Source organism: Chiloscyllium plagiosum, chromosome 14 (genome assembly GCF_004010195.1).
Source record: "Chiloscyllium plagiosum isolate BGI_BamShark_2017 chromosome 14, ASM401019v2, whole genome shotgun sequence".
NCBI lineage: Eukaryota > Metazoa > Chordata > Chondrichthyes > Orectolobiformes > Hemiscylliidae > Chiloscyllium > Chiloscyllium plagiosum.
Genome location: NC_057723.1, coordinates 7585443 through 7607014, shown reverse-complemented (window position 1 = coordinate 7607014; position 21572 = coordinate 7585443). Strand labels below are relative to the sequence as shown.

At 45.1% G+C, this 21572-nt stretch overlaps 1 protein-coding gene across 6 annotated transcripts in view; it reads right to left on the bottom strand.

Moving 5' to 3' along the window:
• Positions 1-21572, bottom strand: part of ndst1b (N-deacetylase/N-sulfotransferase (heparan glucosaminyl) 1b) — a 258623-nt gene that overhangs the window by 59248 nt on the left and 177803 nt on the right. For all 6 annotated transcript variants that reach the window (XM_043703098.1, XM_043703100.1, XM_043703099.1 and 3 more), the window contains 4 exons: positions 19050-19137; positions 14871-15025; positions 4039-4224; positions 2042-2170 (listed from right to left, as the gene is read on the bottom strand). In XM_043703098.1, coding sequence (XP_043559033.1) covers positions 2042-2170; positions 4039-4224; positions 14871-15025; positions 19050-19137 — 558 coding nt within the window. The remainder of the gene's footprint in view (positions 1-2041; positions 2171-4038; positions 4225-14870; positions 15026-19049; positions 19138-21572) is intronic.

Genomic DNA, 21572 nt, shown 5'->3' with positions numbered 1-21572 from the left:
GGGGCAACTTTTTCACACAGACGGTGGTACGTGTATGGAATGAGCTGCCAGAGGAAGTGATGGAGGATGGTACAATTGCAACATTTAAGAGGCATTTGGATGGGTATCTGAATAGGAAGTGATTGGAGGGATATGGGCAGTTGTGACTAGATTGAGTTGGGATATCTGGTTGGCATGGATGGGTTGGACCGAAGGGTCTGTTTCCGTGCTGTACATCTCTATGACTCTGAACTGCATTGTCTAGTCTGATATCACGCCTTGTACATTGATAAAACCTTCAATTATTTAGGGACAAAGATTTGAAAGGCATTTTAATCAGCAGTCACCTCCTAACTGATTAAATGATTCATCAAGGGCAGCTGGTTTAAAGGTTGTTTTTTGCTGATAAATATTGTTTTATACCTCCCCCTCATACTACACCTGAGGAAGAAGTCGTGCTCCAAAAGCTTGCAATTTCAAATAAACCTGTTGGACTATAATTTGGCGTCATTTGATTTTTGACCTTCTCCTTGTGGGACAGGATAGGACCAAACAGCATCATCTCAAGAGTAGGGAGTCACATGTTTCAGTTAGAAATGAGGAGGAATTTCTTCTCTTGGGGGTAATGAATCTGTGGAATTATTTACCACCGAAGGCTGACAAGGCTGGGTCATTTAAGTTAAAAATCACACAACACCAGGTTATAGTCCAACAGGTTTAATTGGAAGCACTAGCTTTCGGAGCGACGCTCCTTCATCGGGTGGTTGTGGAGGACAAGATCATAAGACACAGAATTTAGAGCAAGAGTTTACAGCGCGATGCAACTGAAATTATATATTGAAAAAGACCTGGATTGTTTGTTAAGTCTCTCATCTTTTAGAATGACATGTTGGTTTCAGTTCTTTCATATGTAAATCTCAAAACTTTTTGAAAAGTTACATGTGTGGTTTTTAACTTTGTCCACCCCTGTCCAATACCAGCACCTCCGGGTCATTGAAGTATATCCAGCGCTGAGATAGACAGATTTTTAGTCAGTTGGGAATCAAGGGTTAGGTGGGTGGAAGCAGGCAAGTGGAGTTGAGGTTTATCAGATCAGCGATGATCTCATTGAATGGTGGAGCAGACTCGATGGGCTGAATGGCCTACTTCGGTTCCTATATCGTATGATCTTCGTCATACTTTGCTCCTAACTCCATCCTGTACAGGACTGAGGCGTGACTTGTCTACACCTCAAGGCTTGCCTTTTATTGCAAATAGAGATGTATAGGTACTTTGGGTAAGGTGCATAGTTACTCTGGGTGCCCTTTGAGTTTGTGAAAATGGTGTCTGCGATGAGGGACCTCACTTAGAGGCTTGGGGAAGTTAAGAGTTGAGGTGAGATTTGACAGAGATTCAGTTTCATGCGTGGTTTCAATGGAGTATACAAGGAGAAACCATCTATAGCGGCAATCCTTTATAAATTCATCAGGAATAGCTCCTTTATCCAGAGAGTGGTGAGAATGTGGAACTCACAACCCTGAGGAGCACGTGTGGTGGCTAAGGTCATTTGTGGGAAATCTAAATAAACACACAAGGTGGAAAGGAAGAGAAGGATGTTCTGATGGGATGAGGGGAGAGTAGTATGGTTATGATGGATCAAATGGCCTGTTTCTGTGTCATCTCTACTGTGTAAAAACTGCAGGAGTTATTGTAACCTAGAGAACACTGCCTCAAAACGTGATTCAGGTGGATTCAACATTAACATGGCTGCCTTTTAATAGTCAAGTACGTTGGTGTGGAGGACCATGCCAAGGACCACGTACATAAGGATGGCAGCTTTCCTTCCCATAATGCCATCTGTGAAACAAATGGGGCTTTGTCAAGATCCAAAACCATCATGATCTCTTGCAGCTTTTCATGAGAGGTCAGTGTTTTATTATCGATCAGGTTTTGGTATTATTTCACGATTGCTTTTTTCTGATGTCAGGAGCCCTGGCAATTGGGGTGAGCTCTTGTAACAAGTCCCTTATTTGGTTAATTGCCGGACCTTCCCTCAGCAAGAAATCGGAACTGACGTACTCACAGGGTTAAGGAGAACAGTGAGGAAGAGCTCTCCTCCATTAATGATCTTATCCAATTCTCTGGGCCCTCCGGGATATTCGCTGTAGAATATCGTGTGTGTGAAAAGCCCACATGTCTGACGAGGCAGAACCTTTGGAGAGACAAGGAAAAACGAAACAATGTCAGTCGCAAAGATTTCACCATCTCCTGCTGACAGCACTGTCAACATTTCTCAAGACGCTGGCTCAGTGGCTCAGATCAACTTATAAGACAGTGAGCTGCAACATCATATTGCTACGTTTGTCAGTGACAGGCCCACAGTTGCTCCAGGGAATGAGCTGACAGGAATCCCTTGAGAGTTCCTGGTAAAAATGAAACACAGAACTTCAAAGTGGGCTTCCTCTGTTCAATAAGAAAAGAACCGGAGGTCTCACGGAGGCTGGAACAGTCAGCGTCGCACTAACAAGCTCATTATAAGAAGCTGTCAGTGCCACAGGATAATGCATTGGGAGTATCATGATGCATTGTTAGATGAATGGCCTGCCCAGTCAGACACTACCCAGGCAGTCAGGCTGATCCCAGACCTGAGCCCTCCATTTCTTAACACCTACTGGGTGGCAGTGTGCAGCTTCTGACAAGTCCACACTCACAGATTAGCTCCTTGGACAAGGCGCTTACTAAAATTCTTTAGTGGGTTGTGTGCATCACAAACATCTCTTGCCCATCTCTGTTTCTCCTTGAACTTAGGACTCATAGGGCTATTTCAGGGGGCAGTTAAGAGTCACCCTCATTGCTGTGGGTCTGGAGTTACGTGTAGGTCGGACGATGGCAGATATCTTTCCCAGAAGGAACCAGGAGGGTTTTACAAAATTCAATGGCAGTGTCATGGTCACCACTATTGAGATGAGCTTTTAAATCCAGAGAGTGAGGAGCCTGTAGATTTCACTACTGCAGACAGTAGTCAGGGCCAGAATATTGTATCATTTCAAGGAGAAGTTGCAGCTAAAGGGGTCAAAGGGTATGTTATAGGAAGGATTTTATTAGGCTAGAGAAGGTTCAGAAGAGATTAAGCAGGGTGTTGCCAGGAATGGAAGGTTTGATTTATGAGGAGAGGTTGGATAGGTTGGGACTTTTTTCACTGGAGTGTAGGAGGTCAAGGGGTGACCTTATAGAGAATTATAAAATCATGAGAAATACAGATAAGGGGAATGGCTGGTGTCTTTTCCCTAGGTGGGGGATTTCAAGACTAGACAGCTTATTTTTAAGGTGAGAAGAGAAAGATTTAAAGAAGACACGAGGAGAATGTTTTTTCACTCAGACAGTAGTTTGTGGGTAGAATGACCTGCCAGAGGAAGTGGTGGATGTGGATACAGTTACAAAGTTTAAAAGACATTTGGATAAATTCATGTATAAGAAATATTTGGAGGGATATGGGCCAAGTGCAGGCAGGTGGGACTAGTTTAGTTTGGGATTATGGACTGGTTGGACCGAAGGGTCTGTTTCCATGCTATATGACTGTATATGGGGGCAAGGTAGGAACAAGCTATTGAGTTAGATGATCAGCCATGATCATAGTGAATGAAATAGCAGGCTTAAAGAGTCAAATGGTCCTGCTCCTACTTCTATTTACTATGTTTCTATGTTAACTACTTGAATTAGATTCTACCATGAATGACCATAGCACCATGTCCCCTAACCAGTGTCCAGTCCATATCCTGTTTGTTGGTGTACAAGACACTGACTTGAACAGACCTCTGTCCTTGGCCCCTGCTTCTGAGCTTCTGAAGGACTGTCACTGCTCCCAAACCCAAACCACAGGTTCAAATCCCATCTTCCGATAAGAGGACCCTGTAGTCCAAAGGTTGCTGCCCTTGCTGCTTTCAAATTAATGCAGGAGTCAGTACTCTTGCCCTGTCTATTCTAGGTGCGTCTGGTGTGCAGGGAATTAAAATCTAAACTTCAGAGGCTTCTCTATATGGTGACAAGAGGAGAGCTGGGACATGGTATTAAAGCTCTCACCATGATGCCATTGTGTCTGAACCCTCGCCGGAATCGAGCTGGTTTCAAGTGCGGGTATTCCTCTGTACTTGTTACTTTCATCCCCCAGACCTGCTTCCAGGCTTCGTAGAGCTGGATGTGAACGGGGTAAACTCCAGAATGGTGAGGTGCCACTGCGTAGCCCATGTCAGTGGGAATACCATGCTCCTGCAAGAGAGAAACAGAACACCTGGTTTGTCATTGGACAGCTGAATAAACAAGGCTTTTTCCTTGAATGTCTCCTTAACCCTGAACAGATGCTGCCAGGAATCTGATAATGGTATACTCTAAGTGTGATGTTACAGTGGCATTAAGAGGTGTGCTTTGTCCTGGGTTCTGTTCTGAGGACAGGTTTTGAGGCAGAGGTGAATGAGTAATCTACCAGAGCCATTAGAGTAAACAGCTTGAGAGGCCTTGGAATTTTTTTAGAATTTGGAACAATAGAAGCAGCCTGAGAGGGTGGGGTCAAGCTCCCACAGAACCAGGATCTTCAGCTTTCAGTAGTTGCTGTTTGGGTCTTGAGGAAGTGCAAGTTATTTTTTTTTCTTTCTCACTTACAACCCAAAAGTTGGGGGTTCTCTTCCTGCTACAGGAGTTGCATATGAGACAATCTGTTTTCTGAATTTGCCCTTTGCCAAGGGAGTGTTTATGGGATGTTACTATATTGGAGCAGTTAATTAGTGATAGTTACTGTGTGTATTTTCTGTTGTTATTCCAATTTTTTTTCTTTTGTTGTATTTAAATTTTGGTGGATGAATAAAGCATGTTTGCTTTAAATCCAGTAGTCTGACCATCAAGTTGCATTTGGAATGCAATATTTATCTTGAAAATAAGAAAAAGTTAGGGTTCACACTAGCTTCTGCATATTTTAAGAGTGTTTGGTCTTTTGTCCACAATATAAGCAGGGTGGCACGGTGATTAGCTCTGCTGCCTCACAGCGCCAGGACCCATGTTCAATTCCAGCCTCAGGTGACTGTCTGCATGGAGTTTGCACGTTCTCCCCGAGACTGTGTGGGCTCCCTCTGGGTGCTCTGGTTTCCTCCCACAATCCAAAGATACGTAGGTTAGGATGTCATGGGAAATTACCCACAGTGTCCGGGGATATGTAGGTTGGGCAGATTAGCTGTGGAGGTTGCAGGGATAGGGTAGGGAGGTGAACCTGGATGGGATACTCTTTGGACAGCTGGTGTGGGCTAGTTGGGATGAGTGGCATGTCCCCACCCTGTTTGGATTTGATTAAGCTGAAGTATTATGTCCAGGTTTATCTTATCCTTTCTAATTTAATGTTTTAGTGCTGACCCCTCCTCTGGCTTTGCTTTACCAAGTTCCTGACCCACTGATGGAATGCAGGCAATGCTTTAAGCAAGCTGCCTTGAATATTCTGTTACTGAGACTCAGCGTGTCATTAATGCAGTCTCATAGAGCCACTATTCTGGAGTGGGTTCTCCACAAAGTGAGTGTTGGATGGTGAAGAAAGAACGTGAGAGAAAGGATGATAGTTCTTGAAACGTGGGCTCGGTGGATAATATTCTGAACCAAGCAGTCAGGCAGCAAGACAAGCTGTCAAGTTAGATACAGAGTAGATGTTCACTTATTGTAAGGTACAGTCAGGGGGAGAGTGTTGGTCAAGAATGGGACATTGGAAAGAAAAGTCAGGCAGCATCCGAGGAGCAGGAGAATCGACGGTTCAGGCAAGAGCCCTTCATCAGGAATGAGGATGAAGGGCTTTTGCCCGAAACGTCGATTCTCCTGCTCCTCGGATGCTGCCTAATCTGCTGTGCTTTTCCAGCACAATATTCTCTATCTCTAATCTCCAGCATGTGCAATCCTCACTTTCGCCCATTGGAAAGGAAGACCAAGCAGACTGGTCTCGTCGACAACGGAAGGAGAAACTGATGATGAAAAGTGAAGTGAAAGGAGAGAAATAGACATAGACTGAAAAATCATAGAATCCCTACAGTGTGGAAGCAGGCCATTCAGCCCATTGAGTCCACACTGACCTTCTGAAGAGCATCCCATGCAGACCCATCCCCTACCCTGTATTTTCCATGGCTAAACCCACCTAGTCACAGAATCCCTACAATGTGGAAATCAGCCATTTGGCCCAACAAGTCCACACCGACCCTTTGAAGAGTAGCCCACCCAGACCCATTCCCCTACCCGAAGTTTACCCCTGACTAATGCACCTAACCAACACATGCCTGAACAAGATGCCCAATTCTCCCTAACCTGCACATCTTTAGACTGTGGGAGGAAGCCAGAGCACCTGGAGAATGTGTGAACTCCACACAGTCAGTCACCCGAGGCTGGAACCGAACCTGGAGCCCTGGCACTGTGAAGCTGCAGTGTTAACCACTGAGCCACTGTGCCACCCCAAAAGGGATTGATAAAAGCAGAGAAGAAGCAAGGGCCCAGTTAAGGCTATCGTGACAACGACTGAACAAACCAAATATAGATGCTATCGGTTCTCCAATATGTTTTGGTTATAATGAGCCTCAGTGTAAAGATTAGAGTACTACTCAGACAGATTTCTTCTACACTGGGACACAGTGGATTTGTTAATGGATATCCAACACACAAAATACAGTCTGACAACTTTGTAAGGCCCTAGAATGAAGCACAAGAGGAAACTGAAGTGATTTATCCATCCCAGCCTGATGAGGGCCATAACTCTGTTTTCATTCACAGATCCTGCCTGAAAGAATTTCCAGTATTTTGTCTCTTTATTTCGGCATCTGCAGTATTCTGCCTCGATATGAACTCACTCCAACCTGCTTCATTTCCGTCATGAAGTGAATGAGCACAAGTCAATCTTCAACGGAAAATTCCCCAGGAATTCCAGCCGAGAGCCGAGCTCACCAAAATGCCAGCGCTGTGTGTCACAACATCCACAATTTCTAACTCCAGGTCAGATGTTTGCGAGTTCTTCTGCAGAATATAGGGCTGTTGCCCCAGTACTGACCTTGGATACGTCCCACTGTGCCACAAAACTGGTCCTGAAGAAGGGTTACACCTGAAACGTTGACGTCTCCACCTCCTGATGGTGCCTGGCTTGCTGTGTTCTTCCAAACTTCTGCTCGTCTACTTTGGATTCCAGCATCCGCAGTTTTTCTTGATCTCTAACAAAACTGGTAAAGGGCACCAGGGCATTTGAACTCAAGAACTCCTGATAACCAAACAGGCGCTTTACTAAACAACTAAATTTTCTTTTTCCAAATCAACCCATTCAGACATGGTATGATACATCTCTAGCACAGGGGGACTTGAACCTTGGCCTCCAAGCTCAGAATTGAAATGGGAGTGACAGCCCTTGACATCAAGGCCACAGGTGACACTTCACCTGATGAAGGGGCAGTGCTCCAAAAGCTTGTGATTTCGAATAGACCTGTTGGACTATAACCTGGTGTCATGTAACTTCTGACCGTGTCCACCCTGGTCCAACACTGGCACCTCCACATCATGGCACTTGGCTGAGTGTGCCAAAGTGTGTCCTAGCAAAACTGGAATCAATGGGTATTGGGGGACAAACTCTCTGCTGGTTGGAGTCATACCTGACACATAAGATGATCATTGTGGTTATTGGAGGTCAGTCATCTCAGCTCCAGGACATATCCACAGGAGTTACTCAGGGTAGTGTCCTTGACCCAACCATCTTCAGCTGCTTCATCAATGACCTTCCCTCGAACATAAGATCAGAACTGGGGATGTTCGCTGATGATTGTACAATGTTCTGAACCACTCGCAGCTCCTCAGATACTAAAGCAGTCCAGGTTCAAATGCACCAAGATCTGGACAATATCCAGGCTTGGGTTGACAAGTGGCAAGTAACATTCACTCCACACAAATGCCAGGCCAATAAAAGACAATCTAACCACTGCCTCTTGATTTTCAATGGTGTTACCACCACTGAATCCCCTACTATGCACATTCTTGGGATTACCATTAACCAGAAACTCAACTGAATTCACCATATAAACACAGTGGCTACAAGAGCAGGTTACATCCTAGGAATACTGTAGTGAATATCTCACATCCTGACTGCCCAGAACCTGTCCACCAACCACAAGGCACAAGTCAGGAGTGCGATGGAATACTCCGCACATGCCTGGAGGAGTGCAACGCCAAACAACACTCAAGAAGCTTCACACTGTCCAGGACAAAGCAGTCTGCTGTCTGGTACCACATCCATAAACATCCACTTTCTCCAGCACTGATGCTCAGTGGCAGCAGTGTGTACTACCTAAGAGACTCACTGCAGAAATTCTCCAAAGATCGATCAGACAGCACCTTTGAAACCCACAACCACTTCCATCTAGAAGGACAAGGGCAGCAGATGGATGGGAACACCAGCACCTGCAAGTTCCCCTCCAAGCCACTCACCATCCTGACTTGGAAATACATCGCCGTTCCTTCACTGTTGTTGGGTCAAAATCTTGGAACTCCCTCCCTAAGGACATTGTGGGTCTACCTACAGCACATGGACTTCAGTAGTTCAAGAAGGCAGCTCACCTCCTCAAAGGCAACTGGGGACGAACAATAAATGCTGACCCAGCCAGTGACATCCATGTCCCATGAGCAAACAGGAAAAAGTAGGGACACCAGCATTGCACCACAAGTTCCTCCTCTAGTCACTGCATCCGGCGTACAGCCATCTAGTTTCACCTGTTAAGATTGTCCTGTGAGTGCTTGCCCATACATCTTAAAGGGAACGTTGCTAGTGTGGGGTATGTTTTCCAGTTGTGCTTTCTGTGTGCACCATGCATCCTTTCAGCTTAAGAGGGAATGTAGGTAAGGTGGCCGTATGAAACAAGCATTTCTAGTTGAACCCAGTGTGAAACGTTGCTAAACGATTGAGCAGGAACGCAGTCAGATTGTTCGAGACAGTACGGGATGAAATCATGTCCCTCAACTCCTCGTAAAGACCGAGCCGAGACATGGGAAGGGGGGAATACAAGTCCTTCTGGTCATCTGTCTGCATGCAAAGCCAACAAACCCAGCATTGCTATAACATCCAAACCATCCTTCTTTCCTCCCGGGAGTGTTATCCAGATGGTTTCACATTTTATGACAGCCTCGCAGCTTCAGAAACAGCGCCATGCCGTAAGGGCAGGTCCAGGCGTAAATGAATAAAGCAAAGAACTGTGGATGTGGAGATCAGAAACAAAACCAGAAATTGCTGGAGAAACACAGCAGGTCTGGCAGCATCAGTGGACTGAAAGCAGAGTTAACATTGCGCATCCAGTGACCCTTCATCAGAACCATTTAGAAATGATGGAGAGGCCTATTCAGCCTCTCCCTGTCGCTCAAACCTTCCAACCCTGGCAACATCCTTGTAAATCTTTTCTGAACCATTTCAAGTTTCACAACATCCTTCCAACTAGAGGGAGACCAGAACTGCACACAATATTTCAAAAGTGGCCTAACCAATGTCCTGTACAGCCACAACATGACCTCCCAATTCCTATACTCAATGCTTTGACCAATAAAGGAAAGTACACTCATTGGAGTTTCGAAGGATGAAGGGGGGATCTGATTAAAACTGCCTGGACAGTGTGGACATTGGGAAAATGTTTCCATTGGCAGGAGAGACAAGGACCCAACGGTAATGGGAACATAACACGAAGATAAGGAGAAACCCCTTTTAGCCAGAGAGTGGTGAATCTATGGAATTCAGTCACATAAGGCTGTGGAGGTCAGGTCATTGAATATATATAAGACTGAGATAGATAAGTTCTTGATTGCCAAGGGAATAAAGCATGAAAATGGCGTTGAAAAACTAATCAGCCATGATTCGAAGGCTGAGCAGACTCAATGGGCTGAATGGTCTAATTTCTGCTCTCACATCTTATGGTCTTACTTAGTGAGATGAGGAGAAATGTCTTCACCCAGAGGGTCAGGAGCCTGTGGAATTCTCTGCCACAGAACGTATTTGAGGCCAAAACAGTTAATGTTTCCAAGAAGGAGTTGGGTCTGGTTCTTAAGGTTAAAGAGAAAGTGGGAACATTGTACTGAATTGGATGATCAACCATGATCATATTTTATGGTAGAACTGACTTGAAGGGCTGAATGACCTACTCCTGCCACTATTTTCTATGTTTCTAATGCTGCTGGGAACACCTAAAACAACAGGCCCAATCCAACCTGGACATCTTAACCAGGGTCCTTCTGGATACGCATCCTCAGATCTAGGCCTTGATGCTTCCATTTTATATCCGTGAGACTGCCGCATGAAGGCTTAATCTCTACCCCTCGGCATGTTTTTAATTTAAAAGTCCCTCTCCTTTTACAAGTAAACAGAAGGATATATGACTAGGCCTTGGGCCACTGTGGACTTTCACCTCACAATGAGAAGGATTCTGCCTTGATTAACATCATTGCACACAGCAGAGAGAGAATTTGGCACCACTTCTGCAAGAGCTGCAGTTTGATCACCTGCTATTTTCTCACCTCTGGTGTGATGACAGATCTCTACAGACAACCTAGACCTGTTAATGAGCTCTCAGCTCTTTATAAAAAACTCTTGTTATATTTGCAGCAGTGAGGAAGATAGAATATTGGTGTCAGGTTGGGGAGGGAGAAGAGAGAAGACAATGAACCTCCAAGGAGCTACAGTTCAGTTTTGTCTGATACAGTTATACCCCAGGCAGTGGCTGCTTACAGAACCATGCAATATCTATATATCCATTAATTATAATATCAGTTCCTGCCATTCTAAAGAACACAGTGGTAAACTCTCAGCAATCACCTTTAGCAGCTGCTGTACAGAGATCAGGAGCTATGTGTAATGACAAAAGAGAAAGAAAGCACTGAGTGTAAGAATTAATGGCACGGTCACTGTCATACAAATACTGCAATTTGCACAGTTAGTGGAAGCGATGACAGACAGATTTAATGAACTGAGGTTTCATAGGAACAGACAACAGTGGGAACGTATTGATTCAATCCTTGCACTCTTGTGATCTGTGCTGCACTAAATGGTAGCTGACAGCACCACAGCAAGCCACAAATGGCATTTTTGACCTTGATTGCAGAGAAACATAGAAAATAGGAATGGGGTAGGCCATTCGGCCCCTCATTCCTGTTCTGCCATTCAATATGATCATCCCTGATAATCCAACTCATAATTCCCTGTTCCCACGTTGATCCCTTTTAGCCCTAAGAATTATATCTAACTACCTCTTGAAAACATTAAATGTTTTGGACACTTTCAGTGACAGAGAATTCCACAGGGTCTCTGGGTGAAAACATTTTTCCTCACCTCCATCCTAAATGACCTACCCCATATCCTATGACCTCCACTTCTGGGTTCCCCAGTCATCAAGAACATCTTTCCTGCATTTACCCTGTTGTAATCTAGTTTTGTTAACATCTTAAAAGCTTCTCTGAGGACCCCTAATTCTTCTAAACTCCAGTGAATATGGTCCTAACTGATCCAGTCTCTCTTCATACATCAGTCCTGCCATCCTAGAAATCCTTCTGGTAAACCTTAGACTCCATCCATACTGAGAACATGCTTCCTTAGATAAGGAGACCAAAACTGCACACAATACTCAAGGAGTGGTCTCACCACTGCCCCTGTACAGCTGCAGCAAGATACCTCTGCTCCTGTACTCACACCGTCTCACTTTAAGGGTCAACATACCACTTGTCTTCTTCATCAACTATGCCACCCACACACTTCATGTCAGTGACCAGTGTATGAGGGCACCCAGACCTTATGTCAAGTTCACGGCCACTTCCATCCACATGGAAGCAGATACATGGGAACACCACCCCTTGCAAGTTTCCCTCCAAGCCACTCACCATCCTAACTTGGAAATATATCCCCACTGTCATTGGCTCACAATAATGGAATTCCCTCCGTACGGGAACCTGTCAGCCAGGCCTTAGCGAGATCTTGGGTGCACATGAGGTTTGGGTCCATCACTGAATGCCACATCTTTCATGTAGCTGCAGTACCAGCACTGACCAATGCTCTTGGTGGCGCTGCTGGTATGCAGAGGCACCAGTCTTTGGTTGGTTGACAGCTCTCCGAGATGGGAGACAGACTGAAGTCCTGCCTCAAACTAATTCCTGAAAAATTTCAGCAAAACTAAATCTAAGCTGAGGTGGACTTGACCCAACCTTTACTCTGGGTGTGGGGAGCACAACGTTCAGTATAAAATCCAGTCCAACATCTTTTGAGAGTAAATATATTTGATAGGAACTTTAGGACTCCAAAATCAAACCAGTAGTGTGTAAACTCAGGAGTTGTTCTTCAATTATTCCTGACTTTTTGTCACTCAGATACAAAACCAGTACACAGATGGTGTTGGGAACAGTAATGAGGATAAGACGGTGTTGGGAACAGTATTGAGGATAAGATGGTGTTGGGAACAGTAATGAGGATAAGATGGTTTTGGGAACAGTATTGAGGATAAGATGGTGTTGGGAACAGTATTGAGGATAAGATGGTGTTGGGAACAGTAATAAGGATAAGACACAGTTTCCAAAGAAAATTCTGGGAGTTGTCAGCCATCCAAATGAGTAAAATTGAAATGTCTCTTAATGAAAGAGTTTTCAAAATGCACATTACAACAGGGTCAAAGTAACATGTTTTTCTTTCAAGAGGTATGTTTTTGATTTCCATTCTTGCTAACTTGGGGGTATCGCTGAAAAAAAGACACAGCTTGTCAAAACTCCTTGTCATACAATCATCAGGACAATTTGTGAGCATGTCAATAGAGGGGAAACCTATCATTTATACTGAACGAGAGGAGAGTGTAGAAGTTCTGTATGGACAAATGGATGCTCTTCCTAACTCTTTCATTAGGCAAGGTGCACACATGGCAACAATACCTTCTGTGTTTGTGTTGATGCAAGGGGTATTTGGACTCACCACTCAGAAGCAGAATTAGAAGAATTCAACAATATTCCCATTAATCAGCACTGTTGACACAAAGGGAAAGCATTCATTTCCTAGACACCACAAGACAACATAGAAATGTAGAAAACTGGAACAGGAGTAGACCATTCGGCCCTTTGAACCTGCTTCACCATTCAATATGATCATGGCTGATCATCCAACTCAATAACCAGTTTCCCCACATCCTTTGATTCCTTGAGCCCTGAAAACTGTATCTCCTTCTTAAAACATTCAATAATTGCTTTCTACGGCAGGGATTTCCACAGGCTCACAAGTGTTTGGGTGAAGACATGTCTCCTCCATCTCCGTCCTTTCTGGTAACCTTAGACTATGACCCCCATTGTGGACTCACCATCTATGGAAACATCCTTCCTGCATTTACTCTATCTACCCTCTTTACCTACATCAGGCAGAATTTAGCAGAAGTTCGTTTTTGCAAAATAACTGGCACACCCATACATCACGCTAAACATGTTTTCTGCAGGCTGGTGAGATCACAACTAAACAGGTGCATACTTGTCTCTACCAAAGTCACTGCATCTCAAGCAATTCACAGTATTGAGACGCTTTGAAATGTGATAACATATTCCTGAAATACAACTCTACACCATTAAACCAATGTTGCAATGTTAATGACAATAGTATCCACTGCAAGTTAATTGAAAGATTTAAGACTGCCCGCACCCTCTTTACAGACCCTCTCCCCAGTTTGGAGCTCCATTTCCCCTTTAGATACCCTACAGTATGAAAACAGGACCTTCAGCCCAACAAGGCCATACCGACCCTCCAAAGAGTAACCCACCCAGACCCATTCCCCTACCCTATAGTTACCCCTGACTAATGCACCTAACACTACGAGCAATTTAGCATGGCCAATTCACCTGACCTGCACATCTTTGGGCTGTGGGAAGAAACCAGAGCACCCGGAGGAAACCCACGCAGACATGGGGAGAATGTGCAAACTCCACACAGACAGTTGCCCAAGGTGGGAATCGATCCTGGGCCCCCGGTGCTGTGAGGCAGCAGTGCTAACCACTGAGTCACCGTGCTGCCCTTTGCAAAGTGGCATTCCCACAAGCCTTTGGTCCCCATTCCCCATTGGACAGGCTGCTTTTTTACAGACATCGCCATCCTCCCCAAGCCACCCAACACTTTCTTCAGTCTTCAGCAGTCTCTGACACTGAAACCAAAGCTTCTCACTGCTCCCCCAATCATGGGCACTTCTCTCTTGCATTTTCTGTGACTAGGTTTCAATGTTTGTGCATCAGATGTGAGACAGGACCAATCAGTGACTGGTGGAGAGGCACCTCACCAATTGAGAAACATAGATTGAATGATGGAGCAGACCTGATGGGCAGAATGGCTTAATTCTGCTCCGAGCCAGAGTCATAGAGACGTACAGCACAGAAACAGACTCTTGGGTCCAACTCGTCATGCCGACCAGATATCCCAACCTAATCTAGGCCCATTTCCAGCACTTAGCCCATATCCCTCTAAACCCTTCCTATTTATATATCCATCCAGATGCCTTTTAAACATTGTAATTGTACCAGCCTCCACCACATCCTCTGGTAACTGATTCCATATTTACCACCCTCTGCGTGAATCTCATGGTCTGTCCATTCTTCTGAGACAGGCCAATTTTCTTTGATTTGTTGACACCTTGATTGATTTTTCCTGGGTCTTCAGGAGATCTTTGGGAGGTAGCGAACCTGCCCGCTAACCCTTTGTATCTAGAGCATTTCAGGGACAATACATTTTCAACTGTGTACGAAACGACTGGGTGCAGTTTGGGAACAAGTTGGGTTTTTCTGCTTGGCTGATCTTTCTGGTCTCATCTGGCAAATTTTATGGATTACACGTTTGGGGGCCAGTAAAGAAGTTATAAGCGGGACATGCTCCAACTCACCAGCGCAAACTGCTTGTTGAGGAGCATTTGCTCAGCCAGCACTGACTGGTTGTGGAAGAGATGGGGTTGCATGTGACTCCACATGTGAGGGAACCACCAGAACTCGTCCACATTGGCCAGGAGAAGACTGTCCCCTTGGTCTTCCTCATCGGTCCCTGAAAGACAAGGAATTGATCATAAACCAGCACAGCTGAAAGGTTACTACGTACAACAACAACAACAACAACAATGTTCATTGATCTAGCACCTTTAATATAGTAAAGCATCTCATCACTGCAAACCAAAACACCACGCTATGGCACTGATTGGTTGGTTGCATCAAATGTAAATCTTGTTGAGAATAGACACATGTTTATCATTTTGCACTTAGAATCTATAGAATCCCTACAGTGTCGAAACAGGCCCTTTGGCCCAACAAGTCCACAGCGACCCTCTGAAGAATAACCCACCCAAACTCATTCCCGTCCCCTATTATCCTACATTTACCCCTGACTAAAGCAACTTACCTACACATCACTGAACACTATGGGCAATTTAGCATGGCCCATTCACCTAACCTGCACATCTTATTGGACTGTGGGAGGAAACCCGCACAGACACAGGGAGAATCTGCAAACCCCACACAGACAGTCGCCTGAGGCTGGAACCAAACCCAGGTCCCTGGCTCTGAGAGGCAGCAGTGCTAACCACTGAGCGACTGTCCCCACATGATCACACACACATGGGTGTGGGGAGACACACACACACACACACACACACACACCAACCAGGTGCAGGGAGGAAGCTCAAAAGCACCACAGCCATGACCTGTCCCTCATCCAACGTCACAGGTCAGCTGGTGTCCTACCTCATGTTCCTTGTGGGATACTGCTGTGTTTTTCCACACACTGCAATAGTCAGTATAATCCAAATATACCTCATTGGCTGTGGAGTGCTTTGGGTTGTCCCACAGCCATGAAAGGGCGCTACAGAAATGCATATCTTGGTTTCTAGGCTCAATGCCCATTTACACTTAGCAACTAAAATGCTTCAGGAGATAAAAGTAATTAACACAAACAGAGAAGACTGTAAAATAATAATTCAAAACAGCAATGTGTGTGTGAGTCAGAATCAGAACCGTGGCTGTGGGCCACTGGCTTTAAGCAGCTTCCCTGCGCACCCCAACCTCTATCTGCTCACCGATTGCACACAGTTTACATACCTTTGGGGTTGTAGAAGAAGACACTGTAGGTGTACTCCCCGAGCAATCCTTCAGGCTCCCGTGGGGAGAAATGTCTTCACCCAAAGAGTGGGGAGCCTGGAGGATTCTCTGGAACAGAAAGTGTTTGAGGCCAAAGTGCTGAATGTTTTCAGGAAGGAGTCTGTTCTCGTTCTCAGGGATCAAAGAGTATGGGGGAGAAAGTGGGACTGGGTTGGACAATCAGCCATGACCGTATTGAATGGCAGAGCAGGCTCGAAGGGCCAAAGGGCCTCCTCCCGCTCCTATTCTCTCTACGTTTCTATGTAAATAAAGGTACAGCATTAGCGGTATCAGGCCAAATGTCAGGCTTCCTCATTGCTTCCTCTGTCGAGGTAATTCGAGCAATGAAAGTTGACTTGCCAATCTGTAATCTTTTCCCTTGTAGCTGGAGTGTGGCAGCAACAGCTCAGCGCAGAGCTGGGCTGATGCAGAGAGCCCTTGGAGACAGACTGTGATGTTTGTCTTTCTGACTTTGTTTCCTGTTGTTCTGACCTATGGTCATACAGTGTATCGCTGTAGTGTAATGTTTCTTCTTCATTTCTCTACTCTGTAACTAAGGATTGTACCGAGGTAGTCCGTATGGTGGTGGAAGTGTCAACTTATAAACTTTTCACTTTTCATCTGAGTACATGTGACAATAGAGCGAATTCAATTCATTCATTCATTCAAATTGGAGCGATCACTTAGCATTCTTGTGTTTATCCTGATGAGTCTAATATGAAAAGCCTCAGCAAAACCTCTCTCTTCCAGCTGCATTCACGGAGAAACCATCAGAACATGCATCCAAGAGCCTGGTGAAAGGTGGGCTGTAAGGAGTATTTTTACAGAATCACGTGATTGCTACAGTGCAGAAGGAGGCCAGTCAGCCCATCGTGTTTGTTCTGGTGCTCCAAGTGAGCAATACACCTGTGCCATTCTCCTAACGTCTCTCCATGACCTAGTACATTGTTACTTTTCAGATACAGCCTATTCTGTTTTGGAAGCCTTGAATGGATCTAACTCCAAAATACTCTCAGGCCGTGCATTCCAAACTCTAACCACTTGCTGCATGGAATAGATCATCTTCATCTCGATTATTTTAAATCTGTGCTCTCTTGTTCCCAATCTTTCAATCAGTGGGAACAGTTCCTCCCTACGTATTCTGTCCAGACCCCTCAGAGAGTCATAGAGATGTACAGCACAGAAACACAGGTCCAACTCATCCATACCAACCAGATCCAAAGTTAATCTAGTCCCATTTGCCAGCATTTGGCCCATGTCCCTCTAAACCCTTCCTATTCATATACCCATGCAGGTGCCTCTTAAATGTTGTAATTGTACCAGCCTCCACCACTTCCTCTGGCAGCTCATTCCATACATGCACCAATCTCTGCATGAAAAAGTTGCGCCTTAGGCCCCTTTTAAATTTTTACCTTCTCACATTAAACCTATGCCCTCTAGTTTTGGACTCCCCTACCCGACAGAAAAGACCTTGACTATCCACCCTATCCATGCTCCTCATGATTTTATAAACCTCTATAAGGTCACTCCTCAGCCTCTGACACTCCAGAGAAAACAGCCCCAGCCTATTCAGCCACTTCCTATTCCTCAAACCCTCCAACCCTGGCAACATCCTTGTAATTTTTTTCTGAGCCTTTCAAGTTTAACAACATCTTTCTAATAGCAGGGAGACCAGAATTGAACACAATATTCCAAAAGGGGCCTAACCAGTCCTGTTTGGCCACAACATGCCAACCCAACTATTATACTCAATGTACTGATTTTGAATACCTCTTCTCCAAAGATAGGATTCACAACTTTCGCAGTCTCTCTTATAACTGAACTTCTCCATCCCTGAAACCATTCTTATGAATTTTCTGCACTACTGGTATTGTCTGAGGTGACCACTGCTGGTATCTTGTGATGTTTGCCACCTTTGCCGGGATGTGGGACTGGGTAAAGGTTGTATGAAATAGGTCACTGCCAATAATCCTCCTTTGTCTTGCATCTACAGTGGTCTCAAATAAAGGACATAGTCCTGCTCTCTTGTTAGAGAGAGAGAGAGAGAGAGAGAGAGATACAGGTGGTGGTGAGTTTAACCTGAGGGTCACCATGCCTCAGGCGAGGGAGAGAGATTGAGAAGGAGAGTCTTTCATGGTAACCTCAGCCTGTGCAGGAATCAAACCCATGCTGTTGGTATCATCCTGCTAACTGAGCTAACAGACCCCACCCCGCCCAGCCAAGAGCAGAGAGCTTCTTTTAGTCTGTTGGGTATTGTTCCAGATGCACCAGATTCCCGCAAGAATCACACCCAAAAATGTCATGCTATATAATAGAATCCCTACAATGCAAAGAGGCCATTCAGCCCATCGCGTCCACACTGACCTTCTAAAAAGCATCCTAGCTAGACTCAGATGACCTTTCTCCTGTGTTGCATGCATAAAGTACAGCAGCTCCAGCCGAGATCTATTATTTCCTAACAACACAGACTAGGATTGGATGTTTTTAATCAACTTGTTCAGCTATGTTGCCACAGGTATCTGGGCAGGTGGGGTTTGAACTTGGATCTTGTGGGACCGACATAGGGACTTTACCAGTGTCACAAGAGCCCTCTGACCAGGAGATAAATAGGGACCTACTTTTTACCAATTTAACACTCCGTGTGTACAGTCTTATTTGAGATGTAAAAGTATAATCAGACATTACCTTATCAAATGACAGGAAGGGCTCAAGGGGGCAAATGTTCTAATTTTGTACGTTTTACGTTATGCTCTTAAACACTTGTCAGGTTCAATAAAATAATGAATCAAATGAACCTGTCCATCCCTGTTAGGCTGGATCCAGATGCTGTGATGATATAAAAGTTGACCAATGCTTCCTCATTTTGCGGACACAGCACAGCATCAAGCCACAATGACCAACAGGCCAGGGGGCAGGCCGGATAAAGGAAAGTGCCTCACCGGTGTAATAGAACTTTCCAGAGAAGCCCAGGTTGAAGGTGAAGTTTGGAATGTGGACTCGCAGTTGCTTCTGGGTTTCAAGGAGAGCCTGCAAAGAAAGCAGCAAAGGAAGAGTCAGTCACACTAACTAACCACAGCAAGGTTCAGGCAGGGTATGAGTCTCAGACTGGGACAATCTCTCACCGCAAATCACAGCTCTTTCTCAAAACTTATTTCATGGGATGTGGGTATCGCTGGCGAGGTCAGCATTTGTTACCCATCCCTGACTGTCCTTGAACACAGTGGCTTGCTTCACTGTTTCAGAGGGTGTGGTGTAGTGGTGCCAGTGTTTAACTGGGGTGGACAAAGTCAGAAGTCATACAACACCAGGTTTTAGTCCAACAGTCCTTTGTCACTTTACCTAATGAAGGAGCAGTGCTCCAAAGCTTATGATTTCAAATAATCCTGTTGGACTATAACCTGGTGTCACGTGACTTCTGATTTCAGAGGCCAATTATGAGTCAATCACATTGCTGTGGGTCTGGAGTCACCAGACCACGTAAGGACGGCAGATTTCCTTCCCTAAAGGGCATTAGTGACCAGTTGGTTCTTTTTTAACAACAATGGCCACTATTACTGAGACTGACTTAATATTCATAGAGTCATAGAGACATAGAGATGTACAGCATGGAAACAGACCCTTCGGTCCAACCCGTCCATGCCGACCAGATATCCCAACCCAATCTAGTCCCACCAGCCAGCACCCAGCCCATATCCCTCCAAACCCTTCCTATTCATATACCCATCCAAATTCCTCTTAAATGTTGCAATTGTACCAGCCTCCACCACATCCTCTGGCAGCTCATCTCCAGGGAAAACAGCCCCAGCCTGTTCAGCCTTAGTTCAATTTAAAGCTAGCAACATAGTGGGATTTGTCACTCAGGTGGGTTTAAACTAGTGTGGAGGGAGGTGTGAACCAGAGCCATAGGTCAGCAAGTAAAATGGTCAAGGAGGAGTCAGAGACTAAGGCTAATAAAGCAAACAGCAAAGAGCCAGGAAAGGACACTGAATGCTGTGGGACTGGCAGCCTGAAGTGCAATTATTTTAAGTGAGGAGTATGACAGGTAAGGCAGATGAACAGAGAGCTTGGATTAATATATAAAATCATATTGTTGTAGCTATTACAGACACATGGTCAAGAGAGGGACAAGACTGGCAGCTTAATGTTCCAGGATTAAGATGGTTCAGGCAAGATAGACAGGGATCTAAACGAGATGGGGGAGTTGTGCTATTGATTAGGGAGAACATCACAACTGTACTGAGGGAGGGCGCATCCAATAAGGCCATACAGGGAGAGCTCAGGAATTGGAAAGATGCAATCAATCACTTTGATGGGATTGGACTATAGTAATCCCAACAGCCAGTGGGGAGATACAGGAACAGGTATGTGGACAGATGACGGACAAATATGAAAACAAAAGGTTTGTTGTAGTGGGTGATTTGATGTCTTCTATATTGACTAGAACTCCCTTAATGCCAGGGACCTGGAAGGTGAGGGTAATTTGTTAGGTATACCCGGGGTGGGGTGGGGTGGAGTGGGGTGGGGGTGGTGGGGGGAAGGTGTGGAGGTTTCATAAAGCAATATGTAAATATCCAAATAGGGAAGGGGCCCTACTAGACCTGGTATTGGGGAATGAGCCCAGCCAAGTGATCAAAGTTTCAGTGAGGGAGCATTTTGAGAACAGTGATCATAATTCTGCTGTTTTACGTTATTTGTGGATAAGACTAAGAATAGTCCTTGGGTGAAAGTATTAATTGGGGAAAGGCTAACTACTACAATATTAGGCAGGAATTGGGGCATGTGGATTGGGGGTGGCAGTTTGAGGGTAAATCCATATCTGGCATGAGGGAATCTTTCAAAAGGTCAGTTGATTAGTATTCAGGACTAGCACGTTCCAGTCAAAGTGAAGGATAAGGACAGGAAGACAAGAAAAATTGAGGGCTTTGTCAGAAAGAAAAAGGAGACTATTTAAGGTTTATGATAGACAGGTAGAGTCATACAGTCAGAGAGTCATAGAGATGTACAGCACAGAAACAGACCCTTCGCTCCAACCCGTCCATGCCGTCCAGATATCCCAACCCAATCTAGTCCCACCTGCCAGCTCCCGGCCCATATCCCTCCAAACCCTTCCTATTCATATACACATCTAGATGCCTTTTAAATATTGCAATTGTATTAGCCTCCACCACTTCCTCTGGCAGCTCACTCCACACGCACCACTGTCTGCGTGAAAAAGTTGCCCCTTAGGTCTCTTTTATATCTTTCCCCTCTCACCCTAAAATTATGCCCTCTAGTTCTGGACTCCCCAACCCCAGGGAAAATACCTTGTCTATTTACCTTATCCATACCCCTCATGACTTTATAAACCTCTATAAGGTCACCCCTCAGCCTTCGACGCTCCAGGGAAAACAGCCCCAGCCTGTTCAGCCTCTCCCTGTAGCTCAAACCCTCCAACCCTGGCAACATCCTTGTAAATCTTTTCT